At 46.8% G+C, this 24,773-nt stretch overlaps 1 protein-coding gene across 1 annotated transcript in view; it reads right to left on the bottom strand.

Annotated features, from left to right (window-relative positions):
• Positions 1-761: 761 nt before the first annotated feature.
• KRR1 (KRR1 small subunit processome component) overlaps positions 762-24,773 on the bottom strand; it is a 188,054-nt gene continuing 164,042 nt past the window's right edge. The window contains exon 10 of the mRNA XM_086918997.1: positions 762-1,494. Within this exon, the coding sequence (XP_086775123.1) occupies positions 1,355-1,494 (140 nt within the window). The 3' untranslated portion in view covers positions 762-1,354. The remainder of the gene's footprint in view (positions 1,495-24,773) is intronic.

The raw sequence follows: 24,773 nt of genomic DNA on the forward strand, positions 1-24,773 counted from the left end.
TGCTCCGCTCAGGGAGTCGGTGGGGTATCACTAACCTGGCTGTTGAATACAGCCTAAGACGGCCAGCCAAACACATATGCACACTTAGGGAGGACACATAGGACTCCTAACCCCACCCATGCCCCGGCCTGACCCTACCGGCACGAAATGGCTGAGCCAGTGGTTCAAAAATAAAATAATGAAATATTGTTTTATTTTTTTGCTGCTGGCTCGGAGCCAGAGGGGGAGACACTCCTCCGCCATTAAGGAGGAGCCGCCCTTGCTCATCAAAGAGCATCAGCACGTTCATCAAGCTGCCAGCCTATGTCAAAAACGGCTGCCAGTCCTGAGCCCCTCTCCGACACATTCTAATGCAAACTCCCTTCATTTGTGAGCTACCTGAATGTAACCTATCGTTTCTTAGCCTTTCAAGTACCTGTACAATACAAATTCACTACACACATGGTATGAAGGGCTATAAAGATGTTCCATTATATATTTTATGGTTTGCCCTGAAACATTGCCTCCATCGCTTTTGCAGTCTTCTAGCTGCGAATACAGCATACTCTTGATCAGATAAAATACAGTATTCAACTATGGATAGGAGTGTGCAAAATCTATCAGTTGGATTAAGCGTGATTTCAAAACAAAAGGCCAGCAAGCGGATGCTGAATTCTATTCAGATTTCTTAAGCCGAGATTGAACCAAGAATGGTATACATATCATAATTGTAATCAAGTATTCTTTGGAAAAACTGCTGTCAATTGGAAAACAGACGAGACTTGAATCTTATTATTTTATTTTGACTAGGAAGTTACTTACAGAAAAAATAGACTTCAACATCGTATAATCGGCACATTGATGGAGTATTCAACGTGTCATGTCAATTTTTCAACACCGCTTTAAATATATGAATTCCAACAATATACAATAAATTAGGGTAAAAAATATTTTGGACACAAGCCAAACTTCGAGTTACCATTATACATTTTTGGGGGAAAATGTAATGAAAATGTGATTAACTGGGAGGAAGGGCACATTTTACTGCCAGCCATGTGGCTGCTCTTCAATGGTCCGCTTAAACGGACTTTCTAGAAATGGGAAAGGCACTGGACACTGAAAATTTGTCCATTAACACAGTATTGCTATTCTTCAGTGGATAGTGATTTCTGGGAAGTACAACATCCATTTCTTGAAGAAATAAACTAAAAGCTGCATCCAAAGCATTAGCCAACTGTACAGTGAACAACCACAAGTAAACCACGTGAGTTTTTGGTCAAGTTCTGCTACACGTATGGTCAGACAATATTCAGAAATAAGGATATTATTCCAGTTCTTGTTCAAAATAACACCGCCACAATTCGCTTCCATCCAATTATTTCCTCTTCTTTTTCTTTTCATCTGCAGCCATCTTTTGTTTGACTTCTTCCTCTGGTAGGGCCCCAAGTTTTTTTTTCTTTGCCTTCTTGACTTTTTCTTTGAAGGCTTCAATGTCTATTTTCGTTTCAGCTGAAGCTAGACAATGGAAATACAAACACACATTTAACAGTTTATATAACCTGACCACAAGTCAGACCAAGCTATCTAAAGAGTTAGTGAAAGATCAAGTCTTTTCGCCACATCTCAAGGCAGTCTTGGCAGCCTCAGCATCTTTGCTTCTAGGTTTTCCAAGCAACAGCACAAATGCTTTTTATGCATCTAAACAGTTTTTGCTGACACAGCCCCTTGCATAGATGTAACACGCATAATATTTCAAGAAATAGAACATATACAGAGGTAGTAGACAATATTTAGATAGCAGATATAATGGAAACTATAGAGGTTTTGACCTTTCTGACGTGCAGGATAAAAAACAGTTTCACAATTTGATTTAGAATCAGCAAAAAGGAAGAAATGTAACACAGGAGATTGATCAGTTGTGTTCCAATGAGAAAAGATTAGCAGCATCAAGATCAGATGCTGTTGGTCGAAAATAAAATGGCATTTAAGTCTAGATTTGAACTCTGTCACAGGGAGATAGCAAAATAGGGGTGAGTTGAGAGAGTGTTCCAGATCATAGAGAGCAGAGCTTTAGTGCAGAACAATAATTGATTTTGGGGGTGTTCAAGCTAGAGTACAAATTTCCTTCTTGATGGTCTATTCCTTCCAGATATGATCAATTAAGTCAGAGGTATCTGGGGGGTTCACGGATACTGCCTTAAGGGGGAGGCAGGCGGTTTTATAGGTACTGCGTGTCTTTCTGGGTAGCCAGTTCTGGGTGCAAGGCTTGGTGAGATGGTCAAACTATAGCAATGGATTAAAGCTGGGCTGCTCAGAGAAGGAAAATGTTATTTACCCAGTAAGCATCTGTTTGTTACAAGTATTGCTGTAAATGCACATACCTTGCCATCTAGTGTTGGGCCCAGATGTGGACAAGTTGTTTTTCTTTGAAAAAGTCTTTTAAGTTACGAGATACTACAACGACTCCTCTCCCTGGTTATGCGCTTGGTCATTCACTCCATTCGTAGATTGTTTTCTCGCACGGCAGGGGAGGATGGCATGAGAAGCAAAGCGAGGTGTAGAGAGACATCCATGCAAAGAAAGAGAAAAGTAAGATAGAAGGAGGACTGCAACGGCCACAGGCATCCGAGGAGAAGGGTGGGCACATGTGAATCTACAGCACTACTTCCCACAAACAGATGCTTACTAAGTAAGCAACATTTTCCATTCAAGGTATATGTGGCTGAAGATACACATGCTGTGCATAGACTGTAAAGCAGTCCTCCCAGAAAGCGGCAGCTAGGCTGTTGAAGTGGATATTTCATTGTGTTACTTACCCAGCACTTGCACTTTCATTGACCAAGGTGAGCTGGTGTACTCCGCCTGTCAGAGTGGGTCACCGAGCACACTCCATCTTGGTCAGCGCTCTAGTTTGACCTTTGCTCATAACGCTCCTCCTTATTTAAGGAAGGGTTATGCAAGCGAGCAGTCAGAGAGATTACCTGCTGTGCGTTTAACACTTGCCACTTGAAAGACTTTCACATTTTAGCGAAGCGCGATTTAACATAGCTCACAGGACCATAGAAAATATTGTTTTTAGAATTCCTTATTAACCTGTTTTAGGCTGATTAAATAACTGTTTTTAGACTGATTGTAGCTGGATATTTCATTGTGATATTTACCCCGCACTTACACTTTCATTGACCAAGGTGAGCTGGTGTACTCCGCCTGTCAGAGCAGGTCACCAAGCACACTCCATCTTGGTCAGCACTCTAGTTTAACCTTTGCTCAGAACGCTCCTCCTTATTTAAGGAAGGGTTATGCAGGAGCCCTGCGGGCATGCCAGAGCCAAGCCTGTCTGCGCCCGTCCACGCACCACACTAGCAACGCTGCCAGTCATCTACCAGGAAACACCAGATTCCGGTACTCAAAGGAACAACTTTTGCAAATAGATGAGCTGGACGGCATGGATTCAAAAGAAATTACTTTGGGTAAGGGAAGCATTTCGATGCCTGAATACACATCAAATAGCTTAAAATGCGGTTTCGTTAACACCATATCCCTAGTTAAGCACTATCAAGAGGTCTTTATCCTGCTGGAATGTCATGATTTGGATGTACTGTTTCTAACTGAAACTTGGTTGCGTGCTGACTCAATGGTGGAATTAGGGCTAGCCTGCCCCTCAGGGTATAAAGCCTATCACAAACCTCGGTTAGAGGTGGGGGTTGGACTAATATTCAAAGAGAGGTGGAATTATGTTCCTCTACACATTGACGACGTAGAAGGTATTGAATTATTAGGGCTTTCCTTAAAAGAGGCTAGGGGACAAATACTCTCAGGTATAGTATGTTACAGGCCTCCAGGAGGGCCGAGCCCCCAGTATCAGGCCCTTATTGGCACCTTCTATAACATGGCATTGAACCACTCCAGGATGATTATATTGGGTGACTTCAACCTTTGGGATAATGGGAGTCTTGACCCGGCACTGAGAGAAATAGTGCAAGCATGTGAGAGTCTTAATCTGCAGCAACTAATGTTACAACCAACTCACTACGCCCTAGACCTAGTATTCGCCAATCGCCTGGAGGTGGAGGTGGTCGAGGTTCTGCCTCTATGTTGGATGATCACTCTTTGATTTAGTTTATGCTACCTCTACCAAGAGTGAGTAGTAGAGCGCCTCTGTCTGGGAACCTTCGTCAGGGAAGGGAATGGACTAGGTTGATAAAAAACAAACATATCCCACTACTTACGGAAAATAATACCTTTGATTCCAGTAGGTCGGTGGAAGAAAATTACCAGACCTTCTGTGAAAAGGTAAACCATACGTTGGACCAGATCATACCAGTGAAGAAGTTAAACAATAGAAACAAACCATCAGCCCCTTGGTACAGTGAGGAACTGAGATTACAGCGGAAAGAATGTAAACAGGCAGAAAGAAAATGGAGGAAGCTGTATGATGAAACAGATTAAAAAAGCCTTGACAACACAATTGGTCTTACATAAAGCAGCAATTACTAGGTCAAAAGCTGAATACTACGCTAAAATTATTCTGCAAGCACCTAACAGTGGCAGAACTGTTTTTAATATAGTGAACGTCCTATCTAAACCTGCTTGTTTGAGTAATAAGAACATAGCGACGCAAAAGCTCTGTGATGATCTTGCAGTCTATTTCGACGAAAAGATCAATAAGATTGATGGTCTTAAATTAAACCAAGGGACTAGCATTGATGATGAAAATGTTTTAGTCACACCAATTATGTAGGGAAGACAGGAAGAGGGAATAGATATAGATTGATTATTATTTATTATTATTAATTTAATTTTATCTAGCGCAACAGCTACCCGAAGGTTTCCCGGCGCTAAAAACGCTAAGAATATATAAGAAATTAGGAAGAAGAGGGGTATCTATTGGTTAAAAAACCATGTTTTTAGGTATTTTCAGAATTTCTGGTACTGAGGTTCAATGCGTAAAGAGAGAGGCATGGAACTACTTTGGAGTATTTTCAAACTCCCTCTGAGGAAATATTTAATAAGCTAGCCTTGAGTGCTTCCTCCGGTTCACCACTGGATCCTCTCCCACAGAGGATATGGAAAGAATTTAATTCAGACCTCGGTCTGCGGCTGCATCAAATCTGCTGCCATTCACTGGAAAAAGGAGAGGTACCTGAAGGTTGGAAGTAGTCAAAGGTGTCCCCATTTCTTAAGAAACCTACACTTGATCCTCTTTACCATCCAACTATAGGCCCATCTCTCAGTTACCCTATCCAGTAAAAATTCTGAAGCAAGCATTCAGCAAATCCATCTCTCTTCTTAGAGGAAAACCATCTTTTAGATGAGGCTCAATTTGGATTCCGTCCTGAACACGGAACAGAAATGGCCTTAGTAAAAGTTCTTGATGACCTGAGAATACGTGCTGACAATGGTAATCCGGTCGTACTGGCGCTACTGGACATGCAAGTCGCATTCAATATAGTGAACCATGGCATTTTGCTGAAAAGACTCATGAATATAGGAGTTAAGGGTCTGGCACTGAAATGGCTTCAGTCCTATCTGACGGGGAGGCAGAAAGCAGTGACCATTCCACCTTTTGCATCTACAAAGAGCACCATCCAAAATGGGGTGCCGCAGGGGTCAGCAATAAGCCCGATTCTATTTAATATATATCTGCGCCTTCTTATCCTTATCATTAAATCCTATAGTATTGAACTAGTGAATTATGCAGATGACACGCAACTCGTGTTCTCGCTGGCAGGGAATCGGGCAGTCTCTATGTAGTGCTTTGCATACACTCATGAAATTTATCCAAACTGGCTTGAAAATAATTATTTATAATTTAATGGAGACAAAACGGAAATGGTTTACTGCACCACAAATAAAATAGCTCGACCTCTACTCACTGACTTGCGGCTTACCCCTTCAGATAAATCACTAACTCCAGCCAAAACAGTGCGTAATCTGGGGGTTTTAATGGACAATAATCATCAGCTGGACTCACAAATCAAAAAAGTAGTTGGCACATGCTTCTCCTTGATTAGAGCCTTACGGAAGATCTTTCCACTACTGACAGTCACCGCCAGGACACAAGTGGCGAGGTGTGTAATCCTGAGCAGGCTGGACTACTGTACCTCCTTGTGTTTGGGAGCACCCAACTCATTGATACTGAAGTTACAAAGAATCCAGACAATAGCAGCAAAATTAGTCCTAAATAGGCAGCGCAGGTCCTCCACATTTTTAGCTCCAAGGGATCTCCACTGGCTGCCGATTCACCAGAGAATACAATTTAAATCCCTTTGTATTGTTTTTAGAGCAGCTCATGGCTTGGTACCTAAACTTCTACAGAGAAAATTCTCGTGGTATGCTCCCTCGAGAAATCTCCGCTCAGCAACAACATATCTGGAGAACACTACAAGATTTAAAATAAGGACAGGGGGCAGAGCATCAGCTCTGCAGCGTCGAGGCTGTGGAATGCACTCCCTCCCAATTTTAGACAAAGTCAGGACCTGCTTCAATTTAGGAAGAAGCTGAAAACTTGGCTGTTCCCGAGGGAGGAGTAAAACAAAGACATTGAGGTTATAATGATCTGTCTAGATACCCCTCCTGTCTCCCCCCCCTCTTTTTTCCTTGCCCGCTTCTGGTCTTGGGGCTAGCCGTTTTTGGCACATTGACATCATGGTAACGCTTAGCGCCAGGATACCCGTTGGGTGACAGTGCGGTATATAAATCCAACTTACATTACATTACAAGTTGCAGTAGATTGAAAAAGTGTATGGAGAACTGCCTAGCCAATACTGGCTTGTTGGCAGGCTAGCACATCCACACAATAATGTTTTATAAAAGTGTGTGGTGTGGACCAGGTAGCTGCTTTACAGATGTCAGCTATAGGGATGGTCCCCAGGAAGGCCAAAGATGCTACTTTTTCTGATTGGGTGGGATCTAAGAGAAATGGGCAAGGCCCTTTTAGCTTTAGCATAACATGTCTGCATGCATTTTACAATCCAACTTGCAATGCCCGATTTGGATAGGGCCTTCTCTTTGTGGGGTTTGGCTAAAACAACAAAGAGCTGTTGCGTCTTCCTAGTTCCTTAGTTCTGTGAACATAGTACCTGAGGACTCGTTTAACATCTAAAATATGGAAAACACATTACAACTGAGTCAGACTGAGGGGAAAAAAGGGTGTTCTATGGATTGATTGAGGTGGAACTGTGAGACCACCTTAGGGAGAAATCTGGGGTTGGTGCAGAGGACAACCCTATCTCGGAGTATCGGGAAGAAAGGTTCTTCTGAGGTTAGTGTCTGAGGCTCACTGACATGCCTGAGTGAAGTGATGGTGACTAGAAATGCTAATTTCCTAAAGAGAAACACGAGAGGGTAGGAGTGGAGGGGTTTGACCAAAGGGCATGTGAGTCTTATTAATGCAATGTTGAGGTTTCATGTCAGGGCTAGTGGGACCCGAGGAGGAATTACTCTTGAGACCCTCCATAAAAGCTTTAAAACACTGGAATTCTGAAAAGGGAAATGTGTTGCCTATTTTGAAGGTAGGAGGTTACAGCTGCTAGGTGTAGCCATATGGATGTGAAAGCTCAACCACAAGTCTGCAAGTAAAGTAGATAGCAGACCATACCTTGCACTTTGACTGCTAGAGGGTAAATCTGCTTTGAATTGCAATAGTAGACAAACCTCTTTTACTTGGCTGCATAACAGCCACAAGTAGAAGGTCTTCGGGCTTCTTTAAGAAGGATACTGCATTCGGTACCTAAATTCTAGGAGTTCATGAGCCAGATCGCAAGATTGAGAGACCTGGGTTCTGGGTGCCCGATTTCTCCATGGTTCTGTATGAGAAGGTCCAGCCTATTGGGGAGCCTCTCAAGCAGAACCCCAGAGTTTGAGGAGGGTGGTGAACCATGTTTTGTATGCCCAGGAGGGAGCCACCAGGATGAGAGAAAACTGTCAAGGCCTCCAACCCACAACCAGAAGTAGTGGGGGAGAAGGAAAAGCATAAGCAAATATCCCTGACAAATTATTCTATAGTGCATTACCCCTGGACTATGGAAACTTTGAGGCGAAGCTTGAGCATCTGGGGTTTTCTGCCATGGCAAAGATGTCTATATCTGAGAGTTCTCAACACCTGAAGTAATGGAGGAGGACTTGCGGGTGGAGTTCCCACTCGTGGACTTGTTGCTGCATCCTGCTGAGGAGGTCAGCAAAATCGTTGTCCACTCCTGGAAGGTACTGCACTAGCAGATTCACTTTGTGTCCGAGAGCCCGCTGTCAAATGCTCTGGGCTAAGTGAGAGAGCTGAGGAAATAGGATAGCCCATTGCTTTTGAAGATAATACATGGCTATCATGTGGTTTGTCTTGAGGAGGACTACTTGCCAACCAAATGGAGAAGGAAAGCTTTCAACGAAGGTGAACAGCTATTAGCGCCAGGTAATTGATGTTTAGACCCCGGTGGCTGGGTTCCCACGGACTTCGGAGAGTCTGATCCTGTATGTTCGTACCCCATCCCATAAGGGAGGTGTCCGTTGTAATGGTCATCTACATAACTGGTTGGTGAAAAACCGGTTGTTGGTGTTCCACTACTGCAGAGAGTGAGAAGTGCGGCGGCTGATCAACACTAGATCGTCCCAATGACCTTGGGGCCACTGGTGTGCCAAGCAAACCTGCAACAGAGGCATGTGTAACCTGGCATTGGGCACTATGGCTATATAGGAGGCCAACATGCCAAGGAGGCGCACGACTGTCCTGACCGTAATTGGGTGGGCTAGTTAAAAGAAGGATAAGTGCCTGGAAGTACTGTATTCTGGTAGTGTTAGGATAAGCCATGCAGGCTGTAATTGGAGGAGCTGGAGGGTGGATTTTGTAATGTGATGGGAAACCCCAGTTGGTGAAGGAGGTTTATTGTGATCGGAGTCTGTTTGCAGGAGTTTTGACAGGTGCACTCTTGCTGAGCCAGTCATCCAGATCGGAGAAGAAATGCGCAGATGAGCATCAACCACCGCAAGGCACTTAGTGAATACTCAGGGTGAAGTTGTGACCCCTGAAGGGGAGCACCTTGAACTGGTAATGATTTCCACTGACTACAACCTAAAATACTGGCAATGTGACAGGAAGGTCGGTATGTGGAAATAAGAATCCTTCAAGATGAGAGCGGCTTCGAATTGTCTTGTTGAAGCAGTGGGATGACATCCTGAAGAGTAACCATGTGGAAGTGCTGTGAAAGAATGTATTTGTATAGGATCCTGAGGTTCAGAATGGGTCGAGGGAGCTGTCTTATTTAGGGGATGAGGAAGTCAATAGAGTATACTTCTGTGCTTTACTGATGGTGGAGGGTGGGTTCTATGGCCCCTCTGAGAAGGAGCATTTGCCCCAAGCAGATTTTGATGTTCTGGCGAGAGTGTGTTTGCGAGGTGGAGAGCTCCAGGCAATAACCATGTTGAATAATATTTAACACCCACTGGTAGGCGTCCCCTCCACACCCCCAGCCCCAACAGGTTTTGTATTGGGGGGAAGGAAAGGCAAGTCAGCGCAAGGTGGTAGTGGCAGCTCCAGTCGGGGACCCACCTTTACCCTTGCCTTTTGAGTTGTTGCCAGTCGGACCCTCTAAAGTAACTCTGGGAGAGGACTGTTGCACCTGTGAACATAGTTCAGAGGAGGAGGCCTCAGCGGAACTGTTTTTTGAGCCTCCACAGTAGGGCATGCGGCGAAAGAAGCGTTTATCGCTTTTGAAAATTCACTATCTTTATTGTTCCGAAAATCTGGTCAAATTGCAGTCCAAACAGATGTTGGCCATCAAACAGCAGGTTGAGCAAGTTTTGCTGAACTTCTGACTTGGAGCCTGAGATACTGAGCTAGGCAAGCTTGCACAAAAGCACACTGAAATTTACTGCCCCACCCCCAAACAGCAGATTCTGCAGCGGATGGTGGTGTTGGAGATTTGCTTTCCCTCACAGACTTTCTCATAGCCCTTTTTTGTGCTCCTCTGGGAGATTTTGGAGGAGCTCCTCTATCTCGTCACAAAAGGCATGGTCCTACTTAGAGGGCATCTCAATGGAACTAGCAATCTGCCAATGGTTGGGCGATTGTGCAGCTACCCTTTTACTTGCAGCATCCCACCTTTTGCTCTATTTATTTGGTGGAGGGGGGTCACAAGTAGCCTGATAGTTAGCCCTCTCTTGGGCAGTGGTGACCACTAGAGAGTTGGTTACCAAAGAAAGGGTTTTTCGAAGTGAGGAGAAATACTGGGCGCTCAGCTAGCTATCTGCGCAAAAGGTGTTGTGGATAAGTGGTTAAGCGGAGGTGCAATGGAGGGCGAGGGGATGAGCACTATAACCCCTCGATGTGTGAGTTGTAAAACAACCTACAAAATGACAAACAGAACATGCCCTATGCACACTACAATATAAATCAAAACATGGGTTTGTATTTTATATAATCACAGCATATTCCTAATACAATAGCCAAGAAAAGAAAACACAGTTCCTTCGAAGTGAAGAACTCTTCGTTTAATGGTTCTTCGCACACCAGCCTACACGTGTTTCGTCTCAAACGGACCAAGTAAATGGACCAAGTACATGTTTCCTTACCCTGCTCTTGGTTTGTGGAGCTATTTTTTTTATAAGCACTCCATTAGGAGTATTTGTGTTTTCAGGCCACACAACACTAAAATGCATGCATGTGTACGAAAATGAATGGATCTCTTAAAAAGTTGCTATACGACGAACAGTACTAGTTTTATTTTTGTTTTGCATGAAACGATGGCATTAGAGCGCTAGCTTTGTCGTCAGTCTTGCCATAGCGCAAAATCAAGTCTATGGTTTTGGAGCACTTTAAGTGCTCATCCATTACATTACACAATCATACATTAATTTTTGTCGCCGATCCTGCTTTAATTAATGTTTTTCCCCAGGATGTATGACGTTAGCACGCATACATTTACCACCCATTTTTTACAACGCAGGACCCACTACAACGCATTACACTACAATGCAGATACTATTACAACGCATACCATTACAACGTAAGTATAGGTAAGTATATAATATTTTAAAATAATGTAACTAATAAATATTTTTATTAATTATATTAATTTTTATTTAAGAATTTATAAATATATATGTTAAAAATACCCCTGTACCCCATAACCCAAACCCAGCCCTGAACCCTAAAAATGCCCCTGTACCCCATAACCCAAACCCAGCCCTGAACCCTAAAAATACCCCAAACCCAGCCCTGAACCCTAAAAATAGCCCTGTACCCCATAACCCAAACCCAGACCTGAACCCTAAAAATACCCCTGTACCCCATAACCCAAACCCAGCCCTGTACCCTAAAAATACCCCTGTACCCCAAAACCCAAACCCAGCCCTGAACCCTAAAAATACCCCTGTACCCCATAACCCAAACCCAGCCCTGAACCCTAAAAATACGCCTGTACCCCATAACCCAAACCCAGCCCTGAACCCTAAAAATACCCCTGTACCCCATAATCCAAACCCAGCCCTGAACCCTAAAAATACCCCTATACCCCAAAACCCAAACCCAGCCCTGAACCCTAAAAATATCCCTGTCCCCCATAACCCAAATCCAGCCCTGAACCCTAAAAATACCCCTGTACCCCATAACCCAAACCCAGCCCTGAACCCTAAAAATACCCCTGTACCCCCAAACCCAGCCCTGAACCCTAAAAATACCCCTGTACCCCATAACCCAAACCCAGCCCTGAACCCTAAAAATAGCCCCGTACCCCAAAACCCAAACCCAGCCCTGAACCCTAAAAATACCCCTGTACCCCAAAACCCAAACCCAGCCCTGAACCCTAAAAATACCCCTGTACCCCATAACCCAAACCCAGCCCTGAACCCTAAAAATACCCCTGTACCTTCAAAACCCAAACCCAGCCCTGAACCCTAAAAATAGCCCCGTACCCCAAAACCCAAACCCAGCCCTGAACCCTAAAAATACCCCTGTACCCCAAAACCCAAACCCATCCCTGAACCCTAAAAATACCCCTGTACCCCATAACCCAAACCCAGCCCTGAACCCTAAAAATACCCCTGTACCTTCAAAACCCAAACCCAGCCCTGAACCCTAAAAATACCCCTGTACCCCAAAACACAAACCCAGCCCTGAACCCTAAAAATACCCCTGTACCCCCATAACCCAAACCCAGCCCTGAACCCTAAAAATACCCCTGTACCCCATAACCCAAACCCAGCCCTTATCCCTAAAAATACCCCTGTACCCCAAAACCCAAACCCAGCCATGATCCCTAAAAATACCCCTGTACCCCATAACCCAATACCCCTAATAAATGTTTTTAAAAAAAAGATAAACTTACTTATACTTACGTTGTAATGGTATGCGTTGTAATAGTATCTGCGTTGTAGTGTAATGCGTTGTAAATACATGCGTTGTAAATACACTTGCGTTGTAATAGTTTAGTTGTAACAGTATTTCGTGGTAAAAGATGCGTGGTAACGGTTGTATACCTTTGCCCCATCATTGCCTGCCCATCTCCCCATCCACGCCCACCTCCCTGCTAGACCTGTCCCCCAACTACCTCCCTTGTTGCTGCCATTTTTTTTTTTTTTTACAATCCAATGGTATTGGACCGCTTGTTCCGTCCTCCATCTTGCCATAGCGCTAATACCAGCTGATGCTTTTGGAGCGCTTTTAGTGCTCACCAGTTACATTACACAATGACAAATTATTTGTCGTAGGCAGGGGGAAGCGCATCTGATTTGCACAGAATCACAAACTGTTCAGCCGACCCAGAGATTCTGAGCGTTTTTAATAAACACAAGGTACATTTCACAATGACACATTCATTGTCATAGGGAGGAGGACGAGCAAGTGATTACCCAGATTCAAACTTTTCAGCCGATCCAGAGATTCAAACTTGGTTCCCCATCTCCCCTTTTGGTAGCTCGGACCATTACGCCACATCATTGCTACATTTCAGAGCTCCTCAACGGTTTCTCACTATCACATTTGTTCACCAAGACCCTGTCAACACTGAACAAGCATTGGCAAGGCCAACATCTCCGCAATGCCGAGCTATTGGCCTTGTCAATGTGAATGTATTTTAGTCATGCTGTCTAGCAGCACATCTGCTGTTCAGCTAGTTTTATGCATGGTGCTTCATTTGATTCATTCCCATCCTTGTGTGTGCTTATAAAATGCAGGAAGTCACAGTGTTTAAGATATCTGTACAGTCCCCACATAAATACTGAAGTGAAACACGCCATTTTGGAGTTTTGAGGTACTTTCTCAGATTTATGTCGCTTTTGACCATTTAGTGTTGCCCCTACTTCTGCCCCACGCTTGTGGAAGAAATGTCCACCACTGGTTGGCTGAAAATATAGATTTTGAATGTGGGTGAACTGGATAAACAAAAGTGCTCCAGAGCCAATTCCTTTTATCTGAATGTAAGGTAATATTCCCCTCAAGACTGGGACAAAGCGGAAGACTAATAAAATCCCCCATTTCTGTGTTGACGTTTGAAGAGGTAGTGCTGGAGATTCCAACAAAAGCTGGGGACATGGCTAAGATCAGTATAACCAGGCTCTGCATAGAAGACAACTGAGAACTGAGCATGCCTTGGCGTCAGGAGATATGCAGACAAATGAATATAACAGAACCAGGCATGTGTTTCACCAGAGTGCCGAGGACGTGCTGGGACTGTTGGTGATTCTGGACTTTTTGATGTTTTTGTCACCTTTTCCCAGAATGAGAGAGAGAGAGAGAGAGAGACCGACCCATTTCATCCTTAACATCCACCACAAAGTCTCTCCAAACAGTTGTCACTGAAGTTCCCTGCCATTCTTGAATTAAACAAAGTGCTTTATGACTGCCAAGGACATTGGTTTAGTGACTCTTCACTAATCAATATCAGGAAGTAAATGCTGAGTGCCAGAGATCACAGACAGGGCTGCATCTGTATTATGATCCTTTTTGCTTTTTTGTCACACTGACCACAATGGGCCATAACATTTGTCTCCCAAACCTTACATTTGGTCTTGAGTGGATGAAGGTAAAACCATACACTTTCTTCTCCAAAATCTCCAGTGGCAATTGGGTGGCTCCAAGTTTCATCTCTCTCATGACCGATTATGTCTAACTTCAATAAGCACAACACCATCAGATATATATATCCGGATTCCCAGTGGTCTGGGAAGTAACTGCCCTACCAATGACTGCCTCTCCCATATGAAAAAATGCAAGGCATACAAGCCGGTCTGCACACATGAGACAACACTGAAATCATGCTCCTTCTCTCTAGAGACCATCAGATGCTTCCATTCAATTGTCGCCATGTCATGGTCACTCCCATGAAATTCCAAAATTAGCTGAAGACTCATGCCTTTATCAAACATCCGACTTGAATTAGTCTAGGTATTTGTTCTGGAGTTCCTCAACACCTCCCCTCTGCTTTTAGTAGCCCCTTGAACCATCATTTTATTCTTCTTGCATTACAGAAAAAATAAATAGAATAACTGTTTTTCCTTTCATGCTGGGACTTTGGTGTCTTCCTTTTAGGTAAAAGCTGTTTGACCCAAATACAGATAGTGTAAACCATCTACCAACGAACACGCTTCTAGAGATATTATTGTTTAAGGTGCTTCATAGCCCTAACCATAAATCAGTGCTGCTCCTAAGGTGCCAGATGAAACCGTGCGTTCAATGGATGACCCCAGGCCCTACAAATGCTATCACAACTGACATTTTCTCACAAGCAACCAGCAATTTATGAGGTACTAGGTCCTAGAGTTTGGACTCAAACATATTTTGGGGATGTAATGTTTAATTACCTGAACTAGCAGCTCCTCAGCTTCAATACTTCAATGTGGAACCAGCTAGAATTGCAACTGGTCGGCCCTTTAGAGTTTGGAACCTCAGTTCTCGTTCAAGTTTTGGAGGCACAAATCTTTTCATAGGTCTCAAGTTCTCATCCAGAGTAGAGGCCCAACTCCAATGGTTCAAAATCTTGTCACCAATCATACCCCAAAAGATCCACCTTCTCAACTGCGTTCTTCAATATTTAATTACAACAACCTATTTCGCCATCCTCAATGGAAGTCATTCCAGATCCATATCAGGATCCAGAAAATTCTGTAAGTCAGGGTCCACTTAACGATTGTGATGGGTCCTCGTGTTGCCTCTCCCACGTGCAAAAAAGAATGGCTCACAACTAAATATGCATGAATGGAGACAAAACTGATATCCTACTCGTTTTTTGATTTTTTTTATATAAATTTTTATCAAGACTACAAGCCACCCAATTACAGGATATATATATTGCGGTAACTGTGTGAGTCCCACACATATTGATAAGACATAAATATTCCTGATATATTTATTAAGATTTTTTTGATCTCTCTTCACTCCCCAACCCATATACCCGACCCGCCCTCCTCCCCAGAGATCCTACTTTTAAACATTGGTGATCTTTTGGAGCTTCAAGTCAACAGTTTCTGTGCTATGAATACTCCATAACACCCTCAAGAACCAAGAATGGGTTCTTTCACCCCATTGCCTTTGAAGCATTCTATCTTTACTGCCGACACATCAATGTATCCCACTCATCATTACCCTGGCCTTTTCACTCAGGAAGAACAAGTTACTTACCTTTGGTAACAATGTATTTGAAAGAGACATTTATTTTATATAGATTCCTTACCTTAGAATTACCCAATGGTGTCAGACTGGATCCAGAGAACTTTTCTCTTAGCAGGACCCCTCCGCGTCTGAAGGTGGTGCGGGCGACTGCTTCCTTTGTCGTGGTCACCAGGACGACATCGCTGTCCCTACTTAGACGCCCCCCCTGCAACCTGACGTCAGTTCATAAACTACTTTCCACGCCAGAAGGGGAGAGCCATTAAAGACAGGGACCACTGGTGCTTCACAACTAGGGCCCTATCCCTAAAAGTCAGTTCGCTGAGAGGGGAGGATGGGTGGGGCGGTAAGCAATCTAACACTAATAAATGTCTCTTAGAGATGCATCGTTTCTGAAGGTAAGTAACTTGTTCATATGAAAGAGACTTTTAGTTAGTTTCTTACCTTAGAAAAGATACCCCAGCAATAACACCGGAGGAGGGTCTGCAAACCAAGTTCACACCAGAAAGTCCTGTAGGACAGTACGGGAAATGTAGCTGTCCCTCCGAACTGGACTATCTAGGCAGTAATGTCTGGCGAACATGTGCATAGGTGCTCACATGGCCGCCTGGCAGATTTCGATAAGTGGGACTCCACGTGACAAAGCAGTAGTTGCTGCCCCCCCTGGAGGTTCCTTTTTTGCTGAAGTGTAACAAATCTTTATACAAAGGACAACCCATCTTGAGATGGTACGCTTTTAGACAGCACAACCTTTCTTGACACCCATATAGCCAATGAAGAGTTGATCGTCCACCCGGAAATCTTTAGTGCGTTCAAGGTAGAAGGACAGCACACGTTTTGGGTCCAGACGATGGAGTCTCTCCTCCTCCTTGGAAGGGTGGAAGGTGCGGAGGTGGGAAAAAGGTGGGCAGTGTGATAATTTTTCCTATGTGAAAAGGAGTAACTACTTTAGGAAGGAACAAGGGTCTCGTCCTAAGCACCGCTTTGTCCAGATGCACAGAGAAGAAAGGGGGCTTAGAAGAAATATCCTGAATCTCACTCCCTCTGCGAGTAGAGGTGATGGCAACAAGAAAAGCATACTTCAGAGTAAGGAGCCTAAGTGGACAGTTGTGAAGAGGCTCAAAGGTAGCACAAAAGTCAAGATCAGATTCAAGTCCCACTGAGGCATTATGAAAGAGGTGAATAATGCTCTTAAAGAACCAATTAACAATAGGGGACTTGAACAAAGAGGGCTGATCCAGGAGCCGAAGAAAAGCAGAAATGAATGCTAGATAGCCTTTCAGAGTGCCCAGAGCAGAGCCCTCCTGAGCCAAAGAAAGAAGACACAAAGGAACCTCAGAAATAGGAGCAGAAAGGGGATCCAGAGACTTTGCTGTGCACCTTGCCACAAACTTGTGCTATCAACAGGTGTATACAATCTTAGTGGAGGGACGCCTAACTGCCAAGATGACATTACAGACTTGTGGTGGAAGTTCAAAAGAGGTCTACTGTCGCCGCTCAGTCCCCTGCTGCTGCGACAGCAGACTGATCAGAGGATCGATGGCCATGCTCAGGAGCTCGGGGTACCAAACTCTTCGTGCCCAGTCTGGAGCCACAACAATGACATGGACCTGGTTGCACTTGATCATCTTCAGCACTGGGAGCAGAAGTGGTACAGGCAGAAAGACGTACAGGAGGCCGCAGCTCCACTCGTGACAAAAGCGTCACTGCGCGAGTGCCGCCTTGGAAACTCCAAAGCGCAGACCTGCTGGCATTGCGCGTTCTCTTCGGTGGCGAACATATCTAGTCAAGGCTCTCCCCAATGCTTAAAGAGACCTTGCACCACCTCTGAGTGAAGATACCATTCGAGATCCACCAGGCACTGACGGCTGAATACGTCCGCTCTGGCGTTCAGAGAAACTGCCAGGTGTTGAACCAGCAGGGTCATGCCCTGATGTTCCAGCCATGTCCAAAGGCGAAGAGCCTCCTGACAAAGAGTCCAAGACCAAACCCCAACATGTTTGTTGCAGTACCACATGGCAGTGGTGTTGTCTGAACACCTGCACTGCCTTTCTGTGGAGGGAGGGATGGAATGCCTTCAGTGCCAAGCGAATCGCCCGGATCTCCAACAAGTTGATACGGAGCCCGGACTGCTCCAGAGACCAGACTCCTCTGAACTCAGCCTCCCCCAAGTGGCCGCCGCATCCCAGGTGTGATGCATTGTTCACCACTGTGACGTCTGTTTGGGGAAGGGAGAGCAATCGGCCTCTGACCCAATCTTGGTTCATTAACCACCACTGCAGTTGTTGCCCACTTCCCTCCGAGATCTGGCTGTAGTAGGAAAGATTCCCCTGATGCTGTGCCCACTGGATCTTCACATCCCACTACAGAGCCCGCATATGCCACCTGGCATGATCTACCAGCAGGATACAGGAGGCCATGAGGCCCAGCAGCCTCAGGGTCATTTTCAGCGAAATCCGGAAGAGAGGCTGAAACATTGGTATCATAGCCTGAATATCCCAGACTCGCTGTTCGGGAAATAGGCCCGAAACTGCACTGTGTCCAGAACAGCCTCGATGAAAAGGAGCGACTGAGAGGGAGTCATGTATGATTTCGGCATGTTGATAGTGAACCCCAGCAAATGCAAAAGTTCCGCCGTAGTCTGGAGGTTCGTGACAACAACCGGTGGTGACCTGCCTTCAACAGCCAGTCATCGAGATAAGGAAAGACTGGAACCCCTGATCTGTGCAGATGAGCTGCGATCACTCCCATCACTTTCGTGAACACTCAAGGGGCACTGGTAAGGCCAAAGGGGAGCACGTTGAACTGAAAAAGCTCATGGCCTACCGTGAACCGCAGGTAGCGTCTGTAGGCTGGCACGACGGAATATAGAAATAGGTGTCCTGCAAGTCAGAAGCCACCATCCAGGGTCGAGGGCAGACAGGACCTGAGCCAACATGAGCATTTTGAACTTCTCCTTCTGGAGGAAGCGTTTGAGGGCCCTGAGGTCTAGGACTTGACGCAGGCCTATATCCTTCTAGGGCACCAGAAGGTAGCGAGGCAGACTTGGCGCAAGAACGCTTTAAGGATTCTCGAGCTACGGCCAGATCCTTAGGTCACCTGGCGTCCTCCCGTCCTCCACAGTCTGCCTTTACCCCCTTCCGTGGCTACATAAGGGGCACCGCACCACGTCCGGCCCAGTCTAGCCACCGGTCCACGCAAGATGCCCAGCTTATGCGTGGTCGCGGGACGCAGCAACCTCGCAGGTCAGGGAGCCAGTGGTGGGCCAGTCCACCCTTTCCCTCACTGCAGCAACCTCCAAACCCTTCTAGTCTGACCTTTCAGGTCTATCAGCGGCCAATGGGTAGCAGGATTCGCCATCATCTCCCCCACTGGCAAACCATCACATCAGACAGGTGGGTTTTGCAGATAGTCCGAAGGGGCTACTTCCTCCCCTTTGAAACGACCCCTCCCTCCAGGCCACCGTATTTCAATCGCATGTCGGAGGATCATTTGAGGCGGATTGGGCCTGAAAGATCAGACCAGGAGGGTCAGACTAGGAGGGTTAGAAACAGGGGAGGCGCGGAGTCGTTCCTGAATCAGGCACCGGAGATGAGCCTTAGAGCTACGATTGCATAGGCCGACCGACGGTGAGAAGGCAAAGAGAGACAGTGCTTTTTCGCCTTCTTCTTGTGCTTCGACCTCTGACCCTGCTCGCAGGCAGGTCGCTCCCACGCTGCTGCACGGCTCTGCTTGCATTGTTTTTGTCTAATCTTGTATTTTTCCCTTGTGCCTAACTTGCTTTCTTGCCCAGACTTGTTTTTAATCCCCTCTGCCTATACTTGCTTTCTTGCCCAGATTTGTTTTTATTCCTCTGTGCCTGTACTTGCTTTCTTGCCCACAATGTTTTTTTTCCCCGTGTCTGTACTTGCTTTCTTGCCCAAACTTGTTTTTATTCCTCTGTGCCTGTACTTGCTTTCTTGCCCACACTTGTTTTTATTCCTCTGTGCCTGTACTTGCTTTCTTGCCCAGACTTGTTTTTATTCCTCTGTACCTGTACTTGTTTTCTTGCCTAAACTTGTTTTTCCTTCCTGTGCCCAGTTCTCCCGCGGCCCAACCCGTTTTTTACCGCTGTTTCGTCCCTGCGGCCCCACCCCCGTGCAATTCCATTCACCGCCCAGCTCCTGCCTCCCAGCTGCTCCTCCCTCCCACATCCCCTCATATGGAGGACGCGCAGCGGGCGCTGAAGGCGCGCCCAAGGCAAACCCGTCTGCGCCTAGTGCCAGGACCCCGCAAATGCCACAACGCCTGACACCGCTACAATGCCAGAACCCTCCACGCACTCAACACCGATCGATCACACACCTGCTTCCTGGCCGCCCTGAAGCGCACCCACAGAGCTTTCACCTGCCGTAACTGCAGCTTCACAAGCATCCACCCCACCCTGCTGCCGACCAGGAAAGAACCCAACCACTTCAGATGCATCCTTCTCAACACCCGCTCCGCCCGCAAACACGCTGTTGAACTCTGGGACCTACTCGACTCAGCCTCCCTAGACGTAGCCTTCCTGACTGAGACCTGGCTGAACCCCGCCTCGGCACCCAACATAGCCATAGCAGTCCCGGAAGGCTACAAGATCACACTCAGGGACCGCATCAACGGAGCAGGAGGAGGAATCGCCATCGTCCAAAGGAACACTCTCAAAGAGTCTCTACCAAAACCGACGACACCCTCAGCCCTGCCGAGCACCTGCACTTCCAGATCCACACCCACCCCAACACCACCCTCAGAGGAAACCTCATCTACAGACCCCCCCGGATCCCAACCACAGTTCAGCGACTCCTTCGCCGACTTAGTCAGCACACACGCCCTTGCCTCCACGGACTACGTCCTCCTCGGGGACCTGAACTTCCACTTCGAGAACAACGACGACGACACCAACTCCACCACCCTGATCGACAACCTTGCCAACCTCGGACAACTCGTCACAACACCCACCCACTCCGCCGGTCACACGCGTGACGCCATCTTCTCAGCAAGCCCCCACGTCTTCTTCAACCACACCACCGAACTCCACTGGACAGTGGATCAATGACTGCGCCAACACCCTCACCCAACAGTCACACCAATGAGAAAGCCAGCTGGTTCACTGAAGACCTCCGGGCCTTCAAGCAAACCTGCCGAAAGCTGGAGAAGATCTGGCTCTTTGAACGAACACCGGACAGCCACGAAGCCCACAAGAACGCCACCTGCAGACACCATCACCTCCGCCAAAAGGGCCTCCTTCAAAAACCGCCTAAACAACGCGCACAACAACAAAGTGCTCTTCAACATTGTGAAGGAACTCCCCAACTCCAACACCAACGACGTCCCACCCTCACAAGACCTGTGAGACTCGCTGGCCACCTTCTTCCACCGCAAGATCGCAGACATCCACGACAGCTTCAACGCCACGACAGCCCTGACAACCACTGAGACCTCCGCCCCCATGACCACCATCCGCCTGCTCTCCTGGACCAACATCAACAACGACAACACCATCAAGATAATTAACACCATCCACTCCGGATTTCCGTCAGACCCATGCCCACACCACATCTTCAACAAAGCCAGTACATCCATCACACCCCATCTCCGGAAAGTCATCAACACCTCCTTCGAGACAGCAACCTTCCCGGAGAGCTGGAAGCACGCCGAGATCAACACCTTACTCAAGAAACCCAAGGCACACCCCAAGGACCTCAAGAACTTCCGGCCCATCTCCCTGCTCCCGCTCCCGGCAAAGGTCATCTAGAAGACAGTCAACGAACATCTGACCCGCTACCTCAAGGAGAACAACATCCTGGACCCTTCCCAGTCCGGGTTCCGCAGCAACCACAGCACAGAGACTGCCCTCATCGCCGCCACCGATGACATCAAGTCCCTGCTGGACAACGGAGAAATGGTGGCCCTCATCCCCCTGGACCGTCAGCCTCCTTCGACTCGGTATGCCACCACACACTACGAACATGCCTCTACAATGCCGGGATCCAAGTGAAGGCCCTGGACTGGACCACCTTCCTCCTCTCCGGCAGAACACAGAGCTTCCGCCTACCCCCCTTCCGCTCCAAAGCCACCGAGATCATCTGCTGCATACCAAAGTGCTCATCCCTAAGCCCAACTCTGTTTAACATCTTCATGGCACCGGTTGCCCACGTCGCCACAACCTAAACATCTCCTACGCCCATGAAACCCAGCTGATGCTCTCCCTCACCGAGGACCCCCACACCGCCAAAACTAACCTTCACGAAGGAATGAAGGCTGTTGCTGGATGGATGAGGCACAGCCGACTGAAGCTGAACTCGGACAAAAAGAAGGTCCTCATCCTCGGATCAACCCCTTCAGCCTGGGACGACTCCTGGTGGCCGACCGCACTGGGAAACGCTCCAACACCCACCGAGCACGCACGCAACCTAGGGGTCATCCTCCACTCCACCCTCTCCATGACTAAACTGGTCAATGCCGCCTCCTCCTCCTGCTTCAACACTCTCGGCATGCGGCGCAGGATCTACAAGTGGATCCCCACTAAAACGGAAGAACGGTTAACCAGGCCCTCGCCGGCAGCAGGTTAGACTACGGAAACGCCCTCTACGCAGGAGCTTCGGCCAAACTTCTGAGATGGCTCCAACGCATCCAGAACGCCTCTGCACACCCGATCCTCGACATCCCACCCCGGGGCCACATCACATCCTACCTGAGAAACCTGCACTGGCTCCCGGTTAACAAGAGGATAACCTTCAAGCTCCTCACCCACGTACACTAGGCACTCCACAACACCGGACCAACATACCTCAACAGACGACTCAACTTCGACACTCCCACCCGCCAGCTCTGCCAACCTCGACCTCACCACAGTCCCCCACTTCCGAAAAGCGACCTCCGGCGGCAGAACGTTCTCCCACCTCGCCACCAAGACCTGGAACACCCTTCCCATCCACCTATGGCAGACCCAAGACCTGCTGACCTTCAGAAAACTCCTCAAGACCTGGCTTTTCGAGCACTAGCAGCATTCCCCACCCCAGCGCCTTGAGACCCTCACGGGTGAGGAGTGCGCTTTACAAATGATATGATTGATTGATTCGACTTACCCAAGAAGTGCGAAGTCTCCGACGAGGTGTGTTTGCTCTGCGAATGGTCTCAAGACCTACCCCTCGAGCAAGACCGAGACCGATGAGGAGCAGACTGCCGGGTTTCCAAAAGCTTTCGGAACCGCTCCCTCAAAGACCTCGTATTCATTGCCCGGCAGTGGTCGCGCTCCAGACACCAAAGGCATACGAGGTGCAGGTCCGTCACAGACATCAGTTTGTGACAGACCTCGCAGGGCTTGAAGCCAGTCCGACAATGGGACATCCCTCACGCACCAGGAGTCGATGACTCGAATAAAGAAGTCGACAAAAGTTGAAAAAAGCTCAGTCAAATATTACTAAAGGGGTAAGCTCTCCGAACCTGCACTAGGCTGGCGCGGAAGAAAGAACTGATGTCAGCGCGCAGGGGCAGCATATATGTAGGCACCGCAATCTCACCCCGGCGACCACGCCGCTGTTGACTAGTGCGGACTAGATGACGCGACCTTCAGACACGCAGGGGTACTGCTAAGAGAAAAATTCTCCAGATCCAGTCTGACACCTGAGGATAATTCTAAGATAAGGAATCTATAACCAATAGTCTCTTTCATATAGTCAGTTGTACAAAGACAGTAACATCATTATAAATTTGGAGTGCAACAATACAGCGGGAAACCAGTGGCAAAAACAGAGCCCGTCCCACATCATACCAGTTAACACTAACTGCCTCAGAACCCAAAGAGAGACACAATAGCAGACAAATGAAAAATGAAGTACATTCTCACCACTGCATGTAAAATGATCACCCAAATTAAATACTTAGTGTGAACCTCCCTATCCCCACCCTGCAGTAAGAAACCTACTTTGTCACCTGGCCAAGTATTTAACTTCTGCTTAAAATAACTGACCCAAGGTGGCCATAAGTTTCCAATAACCAAGCCACATTTAGGCCTCAGTCAATGCTTATAATAAGGGAGTCAGATGCGAGTGGTTTTAATGTGCCCCCCAACTCTCAATTCCTCAACCCATATCTGAAGGACTTGTAGTTTGTAAACTTTTTCCCAGGGGCCCAGGATTTGTGGTGTGACCGAGGGCCGCCCTGTGGCGGTAGGGGCTCCTGGGTGGTTCAGGGATTGGTTACGGAGGTCTTAAAAAAATGTTAAATAAACGAACCAGCATTTATTTGCAGGTTAATTAAAGTTAAGTGGTGCAGGGTGCCACAGTAGTTACTTCATTTAACCTGCAAATAAATGCCTGTTTATTGAAACTTTTTTTCTCAATATTAGTGCTCAGCAAGTAAACAACAGCCTGTGCTACTGTTCACCAGGGAGGCCACATGTAAAGGTCAAGAGGGCCGCAAGCACCCTCCGGGCCGTACTTTGAGTATCACTGCTGTAGATAATCAGACTAGACATGTGAAAATAAACAAGTGGGTTATAGTGAATGAAGATAATATAAAACATAAGGTAATTGTTAGAAGATCACCCTTTTGACCTGTTCACCCCCAATTTTTTGTGCTGGCTGGAATTGATGTTAGCGGACTACGACTGTGCCCTGATCCCTGCTAGTCAGGGTCAGTGCTATGTTAAACACTCACATGCACTGAGGTACAATTATAATTAGCATGAACTACCGTGTACGTCACTAGTAGATAATAGGGCAAGGGGACTACCTACACGTCCCAAGTATATAACAAGGCCTGGCAGTTTAGAGGTTAGCAGCCTTTCTTGCACTTGCATGTGTGCACTGCTGAGAGCATGGGGTAATTTTAAAAGGAGCCCAGAGTTGCAGCAGTGCTTCTAAAAAGCAAATTCACTGCAAACTCGACTTTGGTGGCAGGAGCACTATAAAAGTGATAATCACCATTATTCTTACCTATAAAAGGTACCACCAAGATCTGCCCTAGGTGTTCCAGGGATGGGCAGGTCAGGTTACTATATGCAGGGTCCCTATAAATTATGTTTTATTAACCCTGGAGTTGGAAAACTGCCCATTTTAATTTTACCCAGTGTATGAAATCCCTGCAAAGCCGACTTTGGTGCTGTGGGAACTGTGAAGTATTAATCTACAACATTTGTACATAGTAGGCAATGCCCAGGTCTCCCGTATGTGTCCCA

Source organism: Lissotriton vulgaris, chromosome 1_1 (assembly GCF_964263255.1).
Source record: "Lissotriton vulgaris chromosome 1_1, aLisVul1.2, whole genome shotgun sequence".
Taxonomy (NCBI): Eukaryota; Metazoa; Chordata; class Amphibia; order Caudata; family Salamandridae; genus Lissotriton; species Lissotriton vulgaris.